Raw genomic sequence first — 16,705 nt, 5'->3', positions numbered from 1 at the left:
ATGCATGCACACAGATGAATGTCAAAATAGCCTTCAGTGAAAGCAAACTTTGACTCCATTTATAGAAAATCCTTGGAAAAGTCTACAGTGACAAAGATCAGTGATTGACTGGGAGTTGACAGGAGGGACCCTCTACCTTAGGTTTTTGTTGAGATCAAAGGCAAAGCCCTTAAACTTCTTTGGGGCCTAATTGATAGCATTCAAGGCCCACCCTTCAATCTTTGAAGGGTCTAGTCTGAATTCAACCTCTTAGGATTTCCCCATATTCATAATTGAAACTGAAACATAACTTTGGAATTAAGGAATAAAGACATCCTTGTTCTGGGCTCTTGTTACTAGCACATGTGTTTGACTGCAGCCAAGACGGTGTCTTATTCTATACAATTTAAATCCTTCTAGCTTTTTTGGGGGTCTGGGGTGCTATTTAATCCAAGTTCAGCTGGTTTAGTGATAAATTACATCAGTATTTACCAGTGTCTTTTATGCTCTTCCTGTATTGAATCATCTCGAGATATTTATCTCAAGACCCAACCCACAACTACTGAATTAAGCTATTAAGTGGGGAAAAACCGGGATCAGGGTACTGTCTAAAAATCTCAGAAGCTCCCCAGAAAAACCATCACAAAAATCCATTCAATGCCTTCACACAAACGCGTAGTAGGGCAGCTTCCTAATTCAGTTGTTTCCAGGATTACAATGTTTATAAAAGGTATACATTAAGCTTGTAACAATTTTATTTAGCAAAATTTATTTTTGTATGTACATACAAAAGACATTTTCTTTGACATATAAAAAATACAGAAATATTTACATGTCTACAAAAATATTAAAACAGATTTCAGAAATAAGGAAAACAAGCACGTTTTTACAAGGATACTTTCTTGGGAAATATACACACAAAAAAAGCTTTAGAAAGGTGACAAAACATTTAATAGACTCCAGAAGTTGATATTCCCATTGGTATCAATTGAGTAAGATAAGTATAAAATGTCTGAAATGCTAACAGATGGAAAACCAGACTTACATTTAAGACTGCCTGGGTAAAATTGCATGGGTTTCCTTTACCATAAAATTGAATCAATTTTTTTTTTAACCCTCAGTATCACATAACTATCTACTTTTCCTTTTTTCTTAAAATATTTAAATTGTTTGATTTGTATTGAGAATTTTAAACTTTTTCTCATTAAATTGTAAAAATAGTTTAAGAGGTTGTCTATCCTCTTTATCCTCTGGGGGGAAAAAACCTCAGGATACTACACTGATTTCAACATAAAATTGAAAATCACAATACAATATTTTTTTAAGTTAAAACCTAACATTTTCTAACTAACATTCATGATCAGTAACAATTGATTTAATAAGAGATCACAATCTTCGTAAATTCTTTTTGCTTTTCTTTGTACCAGGCAGGGGACCTATTTTACAACTGGCTTTGAGGAGCTTGCCATCTGAACAGTCTTTAGTAGTATGGTAATTACAGAGACACCTCGTACAATAATCAAATCCACAGCCTTCTCGTTTGCAGGTTGCCCGTTGTAAATAGCAATCATATTTTGCAGGTGAATTACAGCGAATACAGGCTTTGAGGCTTTCATTCTTTTTCAAAGTCTTGGCAACCTAAAAAGAAAAAAAAACAACTATAAACAAATTTCAGCAAGGATTACATGTACTTTAGTTAGTAAAACCAAGAAGGACACCCTTGCACCTTCCCCAATACATGTATGAAATATCACTGTCACACATACGATAACTACTGCCCTAAGTTTTATCTATGTAGTACCTGCTAGCAGATGCTCAATAAATACTTTCTGAATAAATTTGTATGTTGCATTACTCATTATGGCATAAAATTTAAGACTAGTTTTGTTATGTAGGATTTACATTTACTGATCAACATGAATCAGAAAATATTCTATAATTTTGGTAAGTTATCTAAATTAAGCTTGCAAAGTTATCTACATGTGAGTAGAACTTTTAGCACACATCACTCACTGATCTGAGGGTATAATAGAAGGCCTTAAAGTTTAGAAAGCTTGCCTTTTTCCACTTAACTCTCTTCCTCAGTTCTTAAAGGTGGAAACTGCAAAATGTAGTATTGACTACTTTCATAAGAAATCTAGGTTTTTCATTATTTCCTCAGTTTCTAAATTAGAACCCAAAACCACTGAACTTTCATAAACAATGCCAAACAGTACCTAATATTCAGACATACATTTCTGTGTACTTTCCTAATTTCATGTTTGTTTTCCACATTATTGTGAGTGAAATGAACAGGACACTAATGAAATCCCTAATAGTTCTAATCATACTACAATTAAATTTAAATGATCACCAATATCAGGTTTCATAATGTCAGAGAATAAACTAGTTATTATCTAGAGCCAAGTTACATTTTGACCTTGAAAGTTCTTTTACATTTCTTACTCTAAATCCCTTATGTTTTAAGATTTATGATTAGACAAAAAATTACCTCAGAGAATTCATTGTGTCGACTATAAGTAGAACCCTTCTGATCACCTTGATTGGATACCTTGGTTTGAGCATCTTTTTTGAGAGAAGTCTGGGCTGCTGATTTCTGAACAGAAGCCAGTGGGGTTCTGAACATAACAAATTCTCTGGTTGACGCATGTGGTGAAAATTTATTGTTGTTTTCCTAATAAAAAAAAAAAGTTTCAATAGAACTTAGAAATTATTTCCTGTATCCTCAACAATGAGACATTTTTATGTTTGTACATAAAAGAAATGATGGCCGGGCGTGGTGGCTCAAGCCTGTAATCCCAGCACTTTGGGAGACCGAGATGGGCGGATCACGAGGTCAGGAGATCGAGATCATCCTGGCTAACACGGTGAAACCCCGTCTCTACTAAACACATAAAAAAAATTAGCCAGGTATGGTGGCAGGCGCCTGTAGTCCCAGCTACTTGGGAGGCTGAGGCAGGAGAATGGCGTAAACCCGGGAGGCGGAGCTTCCAGTGAGCTGAGATCCGGCCATTGCACTCCAGCCTGGGCGACAGAGCGAGACTCTGTCTCAAAAAAACAAACAAACAAAAAGAAATGACAAGATTATGTAAGAGACTTATCCCTACATGCAATTTACCTGCACATACTTAAACAAAGCAATACCTAAATACTCACACATACCAAGCCTAACTTATAGACAGAAACTGTGAACCAAAACTGTGAGAAATCACTTTAAAGGCAGAGATATGGTACTTAATACCTAAAAAGTGAAACAGCTTTTCCAAATTTTCCACGTTGTAAAATACACATACACACAACTGGCAACTAAGATTGACTAAATGGTCAACTCTATCTGAGAATTGAGTAATTTTCCCTTTGTTACTTTAGACATTCTATTTCTAGGAAGAATCCAAGAAATAAATGATTGAGTTGAGATTTATTTTTGAATGTGGTTTCTAAGTTCTAGTATAAGGTTGAAATACTTTATGAATGTAAAGAAGTGTTTCCAGATTACCTGTTTTTTTTTTCTTCTCTATTTCTAGAAGAGCACTAGCAGTGCATTTTTAACTAAAAACATCATCTGCAAACACTTACGGTAACTCTTTGTATTGCTTTACTGTACAACTGGAATGCCCCCTTATCATCTTCCAGGATCTTCTTCCAAGTTGTGCTCACTTTAGACACACTGGAAAAGTAAATTACCATAAATGAAATAATTAAAGCATCACAAAGAGCTAAGATGAATACAGTAGAAAAACATTAGCAGTGCAAAAAGGTATTTACATTATTAGTAGTGCTTCTCAAACCTGACCACATTACAATTGCCTGGCAGTTTTAACTGGTCTAAAATGGAGCTCAGGGCTCTGTATTTTTAAAAAGCTCCCTCCTCATCAAGTAATTCTAAGTGCATTGAGGCTTAAGAACCACTGCTTTGTAGAGTATTTTTTCACAATATCTGCAAACATCAAATAGTAGCCACCATTGTGTGTGTGTGTGTGTGTGTATATATATATATATATACATATATATATGATACCATGTTAGCTATCTGGTAAAAGTAATAGACAAATTTCAAAGTACTCTAGGCAGACTGCTATTAGAAACCAACTTTAGAAACTCACTATGTTAACAGAAAAAGTAGAATCTGTGATACTGATTTGATTGTCCCTCAAGCTGTTTAGGCTCATGCCTGTAATCCCAGCACCTTGGGAGGTCAAAGTGGGCAGATCACAAGGTCAAGAGATCGAGAGACCATCCTGTCCAACACAGTGAAACCCCGTGTCTACTAAAAATACAAAAATTAGCTGGGCCTGGTGGCACGTGCCTGTAGTGCCAGCTACTCAGAAGGCTGAGGCAGGAGAATTGCTTGAACCCGGGAGGCAGAGGCTGCAGTGAGCCGAGATCGCGCCACTGCACTCCAGCCTGGTGATAGGGCGAGACTCCATCTCAAAAAACAAAAACAAAAAAAACCAAGAAGCTGTTTATATCTGTTTTGCTTTAGCTCTTGTTTCATAAAGACCAGTGTAAACTCATACTTGCAAAGAGTACCTCCAGATAATTTTTCAAAAAGCCAAAAAAAACAAAAAACAAAAAACAAAAACCCAACCCCAGTTGAGTCCTATCTAATTCTAGTCTGCATAATCACCTTAATTCTCAAAGTTATCTGACTAAATGATTTTCCTTGGTAGATTGAGAAAGAAATGGTGGTTAGCACAAGGTTTCTAAGAAATCATTATAAACAGAGCCTGGGAGGTGGAGGTTGCAGTAAGCCAAGATTGCACCATTGCACTCCAGCCTGGGTGATGGGAGTGAAACCCTGTCTCAAAATAAATAAATACATACATACATACATACATACATAATAATAATAAATCACAAATCTCTATTTGTGGATCTTCATATTTTCATGACTATCAAACCTAGGAGAGCCCTACCACCAAAAAATGGCTCAGAAAGAACAAAAATTACTTCATACTTTCTGGTGTGACAAGTCATAATGCCTATTAGACATGTAGACTGGAACTAGGCTGTTTTATAGTTAAGCCCCAAAGATGTAACTTACATATTAGAAATGTCAAAACTAAAAGGAACAAAGATCCTAATCCAATAGAAACAGTTTTGTAATAGCATGAATATAAAATCTGAAATGACTAGGTTAAATGCATAATTCTAAAGTTTTCTTTCATCTTAGTGGCACATAGGTAGCAAAACACCAGCAAAAGTCATTACCGCAATTAAACAACATTGTAAGGTTACCTACAACAGGTTGAGCATCTCTAATCAAAAAATCTGAAAACTTCTGAATGCTGACATGATGCTCAAAGGAAATGCACATTGGAGCACTTCTGGATTTCGGATTAGGGATGTTCAACTGTTTAACCTGTAGGGTATAATACAAATATTCCAAAATTCGAAAAACATCTGAAATCCTTCTGGTCCCAAGCATTTCAGATGAGGGACACTCAACCTGTACAACAGCCTTTGCATGAGCTGGTGGTACTGAGCCACTAATAGCAATGTTCAGTGGATTATGCTAACATATATATTCAAAACAGTACTTACTTGATTAAGTCCATGTCACTGAGTTGTGCTAAAATAGTTGCTAAGAGATGTCTGAGTCCCCTTCGAAAGAGTTCGCTGAGAATATCTACACATTCTAGGCCCATTTTTCTGCCAATTATATTCTGCAGTCTAAAATTTCCTCTGGCTATAATTTCCTTCAGCATCTCCCGATCTACTTTAGGATTTCGCTTTGCATTCTTTTTTAATGTTGAACAAACCACTTTTTCAAAATGAAGAACTGGCAGCAAGTTTTTGTTGGGATATTGGTCTGGGCTTTGTATTTGTAGCAGGCAGGACTGTGGACTGTCACTGAAATTTTCCTCCAGGAGGCTACCTTCTTCATGTTCACTGAGGCCACTTTGTTGAGAAAATGAGGAATAGCCACTGTCTTCATAAAGTCTACTGGTCTCTAGTGCTTCTATTTCATTTGTACTATTAAGTGTTTGTTGCACATGTTGATTTTCCTTGTTATGCAAGGGTTTGCTTTCAGTTTCAAGTTCTACAATCCTAGGGCTCACAATCGGTGACCCAATACATGACAGCCTTTCATAGTCTTTAATGCAGTCTTTACAGGAACCTTCCAAATATGCAGGGGTGTAGGAAACTAGTCTTCCAATGTCATCAGGTTTTACCAGTTTAAGTCCGGAATGAACATGGTTACAATTAAAATCACACTTCATTTTGACAGAAAGGGTAGAACTTTCTTCTTCTTTACAACCTATAAAAAGAACATAACATTTACATCTTAATGGCAAAATTTCCACACATCCCTACTTCTTCAATTGGGATATACAAAGATTACTTTGCAATCTCTCAGCGTTAGGTATTGTCTACGTGTACTTGCTTATACAGCTGTGATGTTATTCAAGTTTAATTATTGATATGACAACAATATGTGAAAATATTACTTAAATCTTGTAAGTATATACAAATTATATTATTCTTGAGAAGGCATTTCAGAACAGACTGCTTTTGGATAGCTGTAACATCTGACTGTTATCTATAACTGATTGAGTAAAAAACAGTGGAAAAAGGGGCTATATAATAAACATCTGTGTTTATGGAATAAATGAGGAAATGTGATGTATCAAAAGAGTAGGCTCTATGGTCAAAGTTATCCTTAAAGTAACCACAAATACTTTTAGATTCAGTGTTTATTCCTTGGACTTAAATGACATATGGTTCTCTTTGACTTAAGCACAACCCAAGCCACTGACAGCAAAAATGGTTAAGATTAGTACAGGAGGACAATGTATAAGGGTGGGAATAATCTTGATAAAAATAATAAAAATTTTGTATATTATTTCACCATTAGCAATGATTGCAAGCCTTAAAATAACTAATCAAGAAATCTATAGGTAGCATGGAGAAAAGAACTAATAACACATTTAAACAACTATAAATTAAAGTCTACCTGAATTCCCACAGCTCTTATCTCCAAGTTTTATTCTGATGGGTGCTCTTGGTGACCTTCTAATATATTTCAAGTGTTTGTCTACCTTACTGGATAGTAAACTCAAGTACAGGGACATCTCCCTGTATCTTCTCTAATAATGTGCTGGAAACTGCTGTCTTTTAATCACTGAACAAAGACATTCCACCGTAAGAATGAATAGTTCTGCTATCAATCAAAAATAAGAGTTGGTAAATAAGAAAAGAATGACACTCTAATCAATTAACCAGATTTAAAAATATGAGTGGTAGGGCAGCAGGTGTAAATTACTGTTCAATTGCTTTAAATAACTTAAGATAAACTTGCTATTAATGATAAATAGAAAAAAGGGAAAGATTTGTTCAGGGTTTTATTACCACCCTGCTCCAACACTCAGGACCTAAGAAATCAGTTAAGACACAATGGAGCAGGCAGCGTCTTAAGATAGCTTTAAAGAAAGGTTTCACCATCCCTGTGCTATAGACATTTTGCAGTGAATGCCTCTTTGTTCTCAGGGGTTGTCCTGTGCATCGTAGGATGTTAAGCAGCCTTTACCCATTAGACACCAGGGGCAGCCCCCACTCCCAATATGCAATATCTCCAGTTACCAGTTATTGCCAAATATTGGGGAGGGGAAAAGGCCAGCTGCAAAATTTCCTCTATTCTTCAGTTGAGAACCACAACTCTAAAAAGTGATTAGGATTGTCAGGCAACAGTGGCCTGGTAAGGGCATTCACAATTTGAGCAATGGCACAATGCTGGGAAGGAATATGGTAGATGGGTTCAGAAACTGTTTAGCATTGTTGAAGGCAGAGAATAAGAGTAGGGAAACAATGCGGACATGAGCTAAGAAAGCCTGAATATTAAATGCCAGGTTAAAATGTGCCCCATCTACCATCCCCACACAAGCCATCTACCATCCCCACATCTCTAAATATATAGCTAACAATTTATCCTGTAAGTAAATGTATATGGCATCAGTATGCTTAGTCTGCACTAAATATTGGCAATGTGTTCACATTAAATTTAACCATTTTTTTACATAGAGCAAAACTTTTCAACTCAAAGTACAAATGGATACTTTCATAGAACGTAACTTGTAGAGAGAAACTGCTTGTAAATTCCCAATGTTAATACAGTGAAAGACACATAATATGTGCTCCAGGATCCACTAAACAGAAAATTAAGAGTTGAGCTGCATAAAAAATAAAGAATATACAAATTCTAGCTCCCTAATTAACCCTAAATCTAGAACAAATGATTCTGAGTGGTTTACTTTCATTCAGAGGAAAAGTAAAAAATACCAAGAGACTGCTTCTATTTTTGCCTCAAATCAACTAAAGAATTAGGTTTGATTTATACATGACCACAATTTACATGAGAGGATAAAAAAGCAGAAGCCACTTATGAAGGCACGCTCTGCTTTGTTTAGCTGCCTAAACCAAAAAGGCCTGAAAATACTTCAGGAATTCAAAGTCATTCTCTTTCTGCTGTCTTTAGAACAGTTACTGGGAGGTTGTCCTATAGAACCTCTTTCATTCAACACTGTTCTTTGAATATGGACACTTCTTTAAAATTAGAGCTAATAATGATGCAAATACTTTATACTTGTTTAGAAGTTTGCAATTTCCAATGCTTACAAACCTTTTGAAGTAGGATGGGGAATTGTTATTTTTACAATTGAGCATACTGAAGTGTGTAGCTTAGTTTGCCCAATACAGGTAGTTAATTAAATGAGCCAGATCTCTCTTCCTCATTATAATGAGGTGCTCTGGAAAAACAGATCTTACGAATAACATTTATACTGTTTATAAAAATGACAGAAAAGCCAGAATTTATGGTGCAAGCGCACTTAAGGTACTAAAGAAAAAAATGTGTACATTTTTTTTCTCATGTGAGCTGGCCCTTTTTCAGTCCTTAGTAACAATGACCTTTCCATCCCAGGGGCTTTGTACTTTATGTCTTTCCCTACTTAGAATATCTTTTCCGCTTCCTTTGCCTATTTACCTTCTAATCCATTACTCATGGAGAGCTGCTTCTTCTTCTTCTTCTTTTTTTTTTTTTGAGGGAACTTTTCAGATCTCATCAAACCCTACTTTAAAGCACTACCAAATTGAAATTTTTAAAAGTACTTTTAAGTTTCTTAAAGGCCAGACATGACTGTTACTGCTTATGACAAAATCCAAGCAAACACCAGTGCCTGACACAATGAAGACATATGATATAAAAATGTGTTTCCCATTTTTTTTTTGTTAGCTAATACCAACATTAGAATCTGTATTCTTCCTCATGAAATTAGCACTTAAGGAGTTAAAATGACTACCACATTCCTCTTGCAACAACATATATTTTCACATGAATAATTAGATTTAGTATTTAGGTCAGGTGCAGTGGCTCATGCCTATAATCCCAACACTTTGGGAGGCTGGGATTGGGAGATTGCTTGAGTTCAGACCAGTCTAGGCAACATAAAGAGACCCCATCTCTATAAAAATTTTAAAAAGAAACTAGCTGGGCATGGTGGCATGCACCTGTGGTCCCAACTATTAGGGAGGTTGAAGCGGGAGAATTGTTTGAGCCTGGGAGGTTGAGGCTGCAGGGAGTTGTGATCGTACCACTGCATTCCAGCCTGGAAGACAGAGGGAAACCCTGTCTTAAAAAAAAAAGAAAAAAGAAAAAAAGGTTTGGTATTTTAAAAGAATTTTAATAAACTTATTCTGAATTTACAGAAAAGCTGCAAGAATAGTGCAGAACTCCTGTACCCCCATTGCTCAACTTATATTACTAACATGAATGCATGTCACAACAAATTAACCAATATTGCTGCATTAACTAAAATCCCTATTTTATGTGGACTGCTGTGGTTCCTACCTTAAGTCTTTTTACTCTTCCAGGGTCTTATCTAGGATACATTATATTTAGTCATCATATCTCCTCAGGCTCCTCTTGACTATGACAATTTCCTTGTTGATAATTACCTTGACAATTCTGAGAAATACTGGTTATTTTGTAGCCTGTTCCACAATTAGGATTTGTCAAGTTTTTCTCAGCCTTAGTCTGGGGCTGTGGGTTTTTAGACCAGAGGTAAGGTCCTATGATTTGAACTGATGTTAACCTTGATGACTTGGCTGAGGTAGTATTTCTGAGCTTCTTCCAAATGTAAAGTTACTCCTTTTTGTTCTTTTTCCACTTGAAACTTTTTGGAAGGAAGTCACTATGCACACCTCACACTTAAAGAAGTAAATTTATAAATCATTTGGAATTCTTCTGTACAGCAGATTTGTCCATTAATTTCCTATTTATTCATACTACCAATCATTTATATCAGTATAAACTCATAGACTTTGGGTTATAATCCAATACTACTTATTGTATTGCTCAAATTGTTCCAGCTTTTGCTATTGTGAGCTCTTTCAGTTGACATTGGTGTCCATTTCACATACTTAAATCATTTTGTGTTTTGAACATCCCTTACTTTCTGGGACTACAAGATGCTCTAAGCGTATCTTCTAATTTCCCTGTTCCAGCCCTAGAATCAGTCATTTCTCCAAGGAACTCTGATTTCCTTTTTTTTTTGGAGAAAGGTATTAAATGAAAGTGAAATCTGGATGTTGGTTGTTGATTTAATTTTAAAACATGAAATTAATGTATTTTTCATTTCCATAACAATACTGCAGAAGAAACAGATTAGCATAGCATGATGTTTTATAAAAAAGGAAGCTGAAGCAACTGTTTGCAAAAGGTTAAATCCATTCCTTTTAACTAGCTAAGTGTTTTCCAATGACCAGGCCAAATTTGGGAAATATGTGAAATATTCATATAATTGACTTATTATCCAGAAAGACAGAAAATATTATATGGCTTCATAACCTCTTGAATTAAACACATGAGGGCTAAGAGTTCAGTTGAACCATTTCACTTATTTATCCAACATCCACTCAGTGCCAGGGTAGGGGGAGAGAAAGATATTAATTAGGGATGATCTTTTAGCAAAGCTGACATTCTGAAATCTGAACACCTTATGGAAATCTAGTGGAAGAGTTCCAGATGGTGGGAAACATAGGAAACAAGGAAAAATGTGAGTGCTCAATAAAGAGAAATATCTGTAGGGCTGAGTTGGGGGAGGTTATTGAAAATTATAGTTGAAGAGGTAGAATGATCTGCAGATTTGTGGGGTAGGCTGGGTCCTATGTGGAGGACTGAGGTTTGGTTTACATTTTTGGAAGATCACTGGCAGTTGTGGAGAATGAATTGCAGGAAGGTAAAAGTAGAAGCAGAGAGAATATAGTTCGAAGTGTTTATCACAGAAGTACAGAGTGTGGGAAACTCAGACTAGAAGGATTGTAGTGGAAATGAAAATAACTGCATAGATTCAAGGTCTGTTATTTAGGAGGGTAAAGTCAATTTGCTGCTAATCTACTAGATGTGGATATGAAGAAAAGGAGAGTAAAAAAACACCCTGGGGTTTAAGGCTTGAGTATCTAAGGTGATATAGTGCTATTTACTAAGTTATGGAAAAACTGATGAAATTAACGCTTAAAAAACCTTAGTTTCCTCATCCATAAAATGGGAGTAAGACAATAAAACAGGACTAAATGCAAGGCAAAGTCCCTGTCACAAGGGTCTAGTCAATACAATCTATTTTTAATCACATAAGCCAAATCCCTTCATATTCCTTACATTGCCAATCATTAACATTTAAAAGTAGTAAAGCACATTTCACAAAGAAGTATATATTTCAGAATAACACATACTTTTCCATTAGAATGTATAGAGTTAAGAATCAGATCCAAGTTTGAATGAAAATCCTGGCTTAACCTTTTGACTAGCTTTGTGAACTTGGAATGTCCTATTCCTACTTTTCCCCCAAGCGCAGATAGTAATAAGACTCATACATGGCATTGTTTAAATTTCTCATTTACCGACTCCCAGCCCAGTCATACAGAGAAAAGAAAATTTTACAATGTTTGACTTTACATTTAATTTTCCAATATAGACCTGATCCTCCATATTAAATATCATAAATAAGGCTGCAGTCCTTAAAAATCTTTGTAACTCTTCTGTTAACTAAAATAATTAAGTTCCAGTCTCTAATACCTACAGATAACCACCATGTGGTCAACGTTAGGCATGGCCATTCCTTAAGAGTTTAAGAGGCCCAATGCTTGTGACCATAATCTTTAAGAGAAAATTTTAGAAAAGCCTACTTTCAAAACTATCTGGAGGTAACATATATGTATTTTTAATTTCATCTCCTCAAACCTGTAAACTGGGGAAAAAATTCCAATAGGCAGTAAATTCTTTCTGAGGAGCAAGGTAGTAAAGACAAATGGAGTTATCAAAAAAGAAAAAAAAACCCTCATAAAGCCATCAAGCTTCAAAATTTCAATGGTAGATTGATGATCCAGGATCTTCTAGAAATATACTTTCTATTAAAATAAAAATTAAGCTTTTTTTTTTTCTCCAGAGACGTTTAGAGTTCTTTTCTAATAAAAGAGTCATTACAAAATAGTACAATGCCGAATTGCTATTTTTTTTCATTTTGGGTTATTTCTCAGGTAAAAATAAGGGCATATGGATTTTATTTAGAGGTAGCAACAAAGAGGGTAAAAATAAGCATTTGAGTGCCTTCCATTCTCTACAAGCTTTGAAATAAAGGACTATCTAGTTCTTCATGAGTTATGGGGAAAAAGTCACCAATTCTTCGATTCTCACAAAATCATCTTAATACTATGGACAAATTCAAGGTTTGTGGTAAAAACTGCTTTTTAAAAACTCTTCCCTTTCCACTCCAGGCCCTGAGACTGGGTTAATGGGCAAAGGGAGAAAAAAATGGGAAAACGTAACGTTTTTGTTTGGATGTCCCAGTTGAGTCTGGTCCAATGAGGTGGGGGGTCTCTCCGTTTGGCGGGAGTGGGGAGGGAGACCCTAGAACTCCTGAGAGATCGGTGAGGCTGCCCCACAGGGCGCAGGACACGCGGAGGAGGCGGGAGATAACCGCGAGCGCGATCTCCCGCGCCCGCCAGTAAGGCTGGGACCGCGAAAAATCGGGGAAACTGCCTTTGGCTGTGAGGGTGCGGGGCAGATATAGAAAAGGGGCGCAGAGGGACGAAGGTGAGGCACCTGGCCAGGCCCTGGGGGCTGCCTGCTCGCAGCCCTGTCACCGCCGGGGGCTCCGGGGTGGGGGAGGGGAGGGGCATTTGGCGCCTATTCAAGCAGGGTGGGGTTGGTGGGTCTTCCGAGAAGGAAAAAGGGCGCCCTGGGATGCCACGACCCGCACCTCCTGGGGTTGGAGTCCAGGGTCAGCGTGAGTGACGGGACCCTGCGGCCCGCCATCCGGCCCCTGCACATCTGGCTCATCTGGCTTCCCCAAGATCCCCAGCCGCCCTCCTCCCGGACCCAGGAACCGCTGCCGCCGCCCGAGGCCGGGCGTGTGGCGTGGCCGCGCGTCCAGGCTCCGGGCGATGTTGGGTCAGGGCCTCAGGCTGCAGCCCTCCCCATGCACCCCTCTGGCGTGCGCGCCCCCCTCGCGCCCGCTCCCCTCACTCACTATCCGAGGGTCGAGGACGCCCGGCGGCTGTCACGGCGCTGGGGCTGGCGCTGCAGGAGCAGCGGGGTGGCCGTGGGGCGCAGCTGCAGGGGCGCCGGCTCATGCCAGCCGACGTGGAGTCCGCCTCAGGTAGAGGAACCGCTCCAGGGGAAGCTGAGCAACCTGCCTGCTTCACAGACCTGTATCTCTTAAAAGGCGCCAGCTGGTACTTTTAAAATCTTTGAATTTGGTGCCTAAATCCGCGCGGTCCAATGAGGCGCGTCGCTCGCATGCACGCACCAATAGGAGGGCGGTGGGTGGGGGCGCCCTCTTCCACGCCCAATTGGACGCTGCCGAGGCGGGGCCGAGCCGCGAAGCCCAGCCCCCTTCCAGCTTACCGGCTACCCACGTCCGGAAAGATGCTACGGCCGGGGGCGGGACCTCCGAGCGCGGGGAGGCCGCGGCCCGGCCACACGTGTGGAGGGCCTAACACGCATGCGTGCGCCCGCCAAGATTCCCTCCGCCGTCTTCCGGACCGGCCTCCTGCAAGTCCTAATCTCAGCCCAAATTCAGCGCCGGCTTCCATATGGAGATCTTCGATGGGTACAAATGGTAGCCGACTTTCTTCGATCATCTCTCGAACAGCAGTTCGGTGAGCGGCAACTCGGCTCGTCCGGGAATCCAGACTTTCCGGAAGACGGACCCTCCCCCCAGCCCAGCTTAGCCCGCCTCTCTAGGATTTACGCGCGCGCTCCGCTCTCCCTCCTAACTCGCCCCTCCCCTTGACCCACGCCTTTGCGCAGGCGCCTTGGCGGGTTGTGGCTGCAGAGTTGGCGGGTCGGCGCTTGCGCACCGGGGTTCCCCGCGATTTTTTTTTTTCCCGGGGCTGGATGAGGGGCGGGCCGCTTAGAGGGGCTGTGCGGCTCTCCCTGCGCCTGGCTGACATCAGCTGTGGGAGACCTGCGGCTGCGTCTCCCAGGGCCTTCCGGCGGGGCCGAGGGTGGGACCGAGGCACTTCTTCCTTGCGAGCGCATTTATTTGTATTTTCAGCCACCCTTCAGACACTTGGTTTACGCTTTCCTGGGTTTTTGTTCCTCTCCTTCAAGGACCAAGCGTAGGAGACAGTAGTCCTGCTCCCAAAAAAAGAATAAATAGAAGTCCCCCCTGGACGCCCCTGGCCAAGGGAGTTTTTAGTGATGGCTGGCGTGGACATCAGTATGAAAGTGTACCGGAGTATTAGTGATGCTCAACTTTTCACAATTTGAATATGCACTTAAGTAGGACAGTGCATTCCCTGAACTCAGCTTTATGGCTACAGCCCAGTGATGCCACGGGATGTGAACTCCAAAAAGGCGAATCCTCGTTTGCTGTTTCCCTCTGGTGCCTTTCTGCAGCCTCGGAGTGAGTTATTTGTAGTCAGTGTTCAGTACCGTTAGTGACGAGTCCTGTGTGGCGCGGTCAGGATTAGGATGAGTCATACAAGTGCTGGGTGGATCCTGTCTACCTAAAATTTTGATAATTAGTTCATTATGGGCTTTTTGCCTTTTCCATTTAAAAAAAAGGTTACATTAAAATAGTGTCACTCTTGATGACTGAAATTTTTTTCATCCCCGTAAATGCACCTGAGGCCTGTGCTTCCTTGCCTCACTCTAGCCTGGCCCTGGGGCTAGGTCCTGGAGCTTCAGAGTTGAAAAGACAAAGTCCTGTCCTTCAGGGAGTTTACAGAGATCAATGGGAAAGAAGTTGACAGTGAACAATTTCAGAACACGAAAAAGGATATGAAATAATGTATTGGGGTAGAGAATGCAGATTAGTATAGGTTAAGGTTTTTGGATGGTCAGGACGCTTTCTGAGGCTTTGAACCCGGATGTGAGTGTTGAACTGGCCATGCAGAGCTGCATAATAAACAGGGAATAATAAGCAGAGGGAATGCCTGACTACAACTTAGCAAGAAAGAGAGGAGATGAGGTTAGAGAGGTAGGCAGAAGCCAGATCCTGTGGGACCTTGTGGGTTTTCCATGTAGAGTTTAGACTTTCTTCTGATTGCAGTGGTTAGTTGTTGGAAGAATTTTGGCAAGGTAGGTATTTGTTGATAGAATATTAAAACTGTAACAGCTTTTTTATGTAAAAAATAATGTAAATGTTAGCTTTTCATTCTCACAATAGGTTAGCATTATTTTCAGTGTATAATGGTTTTGCTTCTCAGTGTGAGTGAATTCTCACTGTGGCTACCAGAACCACACAGCTAGTAAGCAGAAATTCTAGTGCCAGTCTGCAGGATTCAAAAAGTCCATGTGCTTTCCGCCTATGCTGTGCTAGCCTATAGCACTGTCTGCTGGAGCCCTGGTTGGTTTTAGTACATTTCACATTACTTCACAATTTGACCTTAGAGATAACTGTATTCACCTTTTATTTTCAGATGCTGGCAGAAATACAAAATTTGAAGCAGGCAAGGGTTCTCATTACATTATTTTTTATTTTTATGTTTTTGAGACTGAGTCTCACTCTGTAGCCCAGACTGGAGTGCAGTGGTGCGATCTTGGCCCATTGCAACCCCTGCCTCCTGGTTCAAGCGATTCTCCTGCCTCAGCCTCCCAAGTAGCTGGGATTATAGACATGCACTACCACGACTGGTGAATTTTTATATTTTTTAGTAGACAGGGTTTCTTTCACCTTGTTGGCCAGGCTGATCTTGAACTCCTGACCTCAACTGATCCGTCCTCCTTGGCCTCCCAAAGTGCTGGGTGGCATGAGCTACTGCGCCTGGCTCATTAAATTAGTTGAGCATCTGGAATACAACCTTTGGATCTTATCCTCAGCTTAGATTTGTTCTTCAGCAGTTTTTTTATTCTCCAGAAAAAGGCTGATAGATTATTGGAGAAATCAAAATTTCTGTCATAATGTAATATAAAGAACCAAGCATGTTTTGTTGCATGCTAGAATAATTTGTCAGTTTTTTTCAGCTTATTGGGTTACTGAATCATTGACATTAAGTGATGTTTGAGCTTTAATTATATTATTCGTAACTGTCAATATGTTCGGTTCACTGGCACCTGCTAATTCTCATCTAAGTGAGAAACTTAGGGCCACTCTGGCGGGGTATGGTGGCTCAATCCTGTAACCCCAGCACTTTGGGAGTCAGGAGGATTGCTTGACCCCAGGAGTCAACATGGTGAAACCCCATCTCTACCAAAAACAAAAAAAGCAAAAATTAGCTGGGC

The 16,705-nt window shown here is 39.7% G+C and overlaps 1 protein-coding gene across 2 annotated transcripts; it reads right to left on the bottom strand.

Annotated features, from left to right (window-relative positions):
- Positions 1-731: 731 nt before the first annotated feature.
- FBXO5 (F-box protein 5) lies at positions 732-13,964 on the bottom strand. 2 transcript variants are annotated; one of them, XM_050786205.1, is made up of 5 exons: positions 13,883-13,964; positions 5,524-6,241; positions 3,556-3,646; positions 2,471-2,653; positions 732-1,617 (listed from the first exon to the last, which is right to left on the bottom strand). In XM_050786205.1, the coding sequence occupies exons 2-5, from the start codon at positions 6,201-6,203 to the stop codon at positions 1,366-1,368; spliced, it is 1,206 nt and encodes a 401-aa protein (XP_050642162.1). In that variant the 5' UTR covers positions 6,204-6,241; positions 13,883-13,964; the 3' UTR covers positions 732-1,365. The 2 variants fall into 2 exon arrangements, with proteins under 2 accessions (XP_050642162.1, XP_050642160.1); XM_050786203.1 differs by lacking the exon at positions 13,883-13,964 and adding an exon at positions 13,506-13,844.
- Positions 13,965-16,705: the final 2,741 nt, after the last annotated feature.

The sequence above is a fragment of the Macaca thibetana genome, chromosome 4, assembly GCF_024542745.1.
Source record: "Macaca thibetana thibetana isolate TM-01 chromosome 4, ASM2454274v1, whole genome shotgun sequence".
Classification (NCBI taxonomy): Eukaryota; Metazoa; Chordata; class Mammalia; order Primates; family Cercopithecidae; genus Macaca; species Macaca thibetana.
Note: the sequence above shows the minus strand (reverse complement) of the source record. Positions and strands in the feature narration are given on the sequence as shown.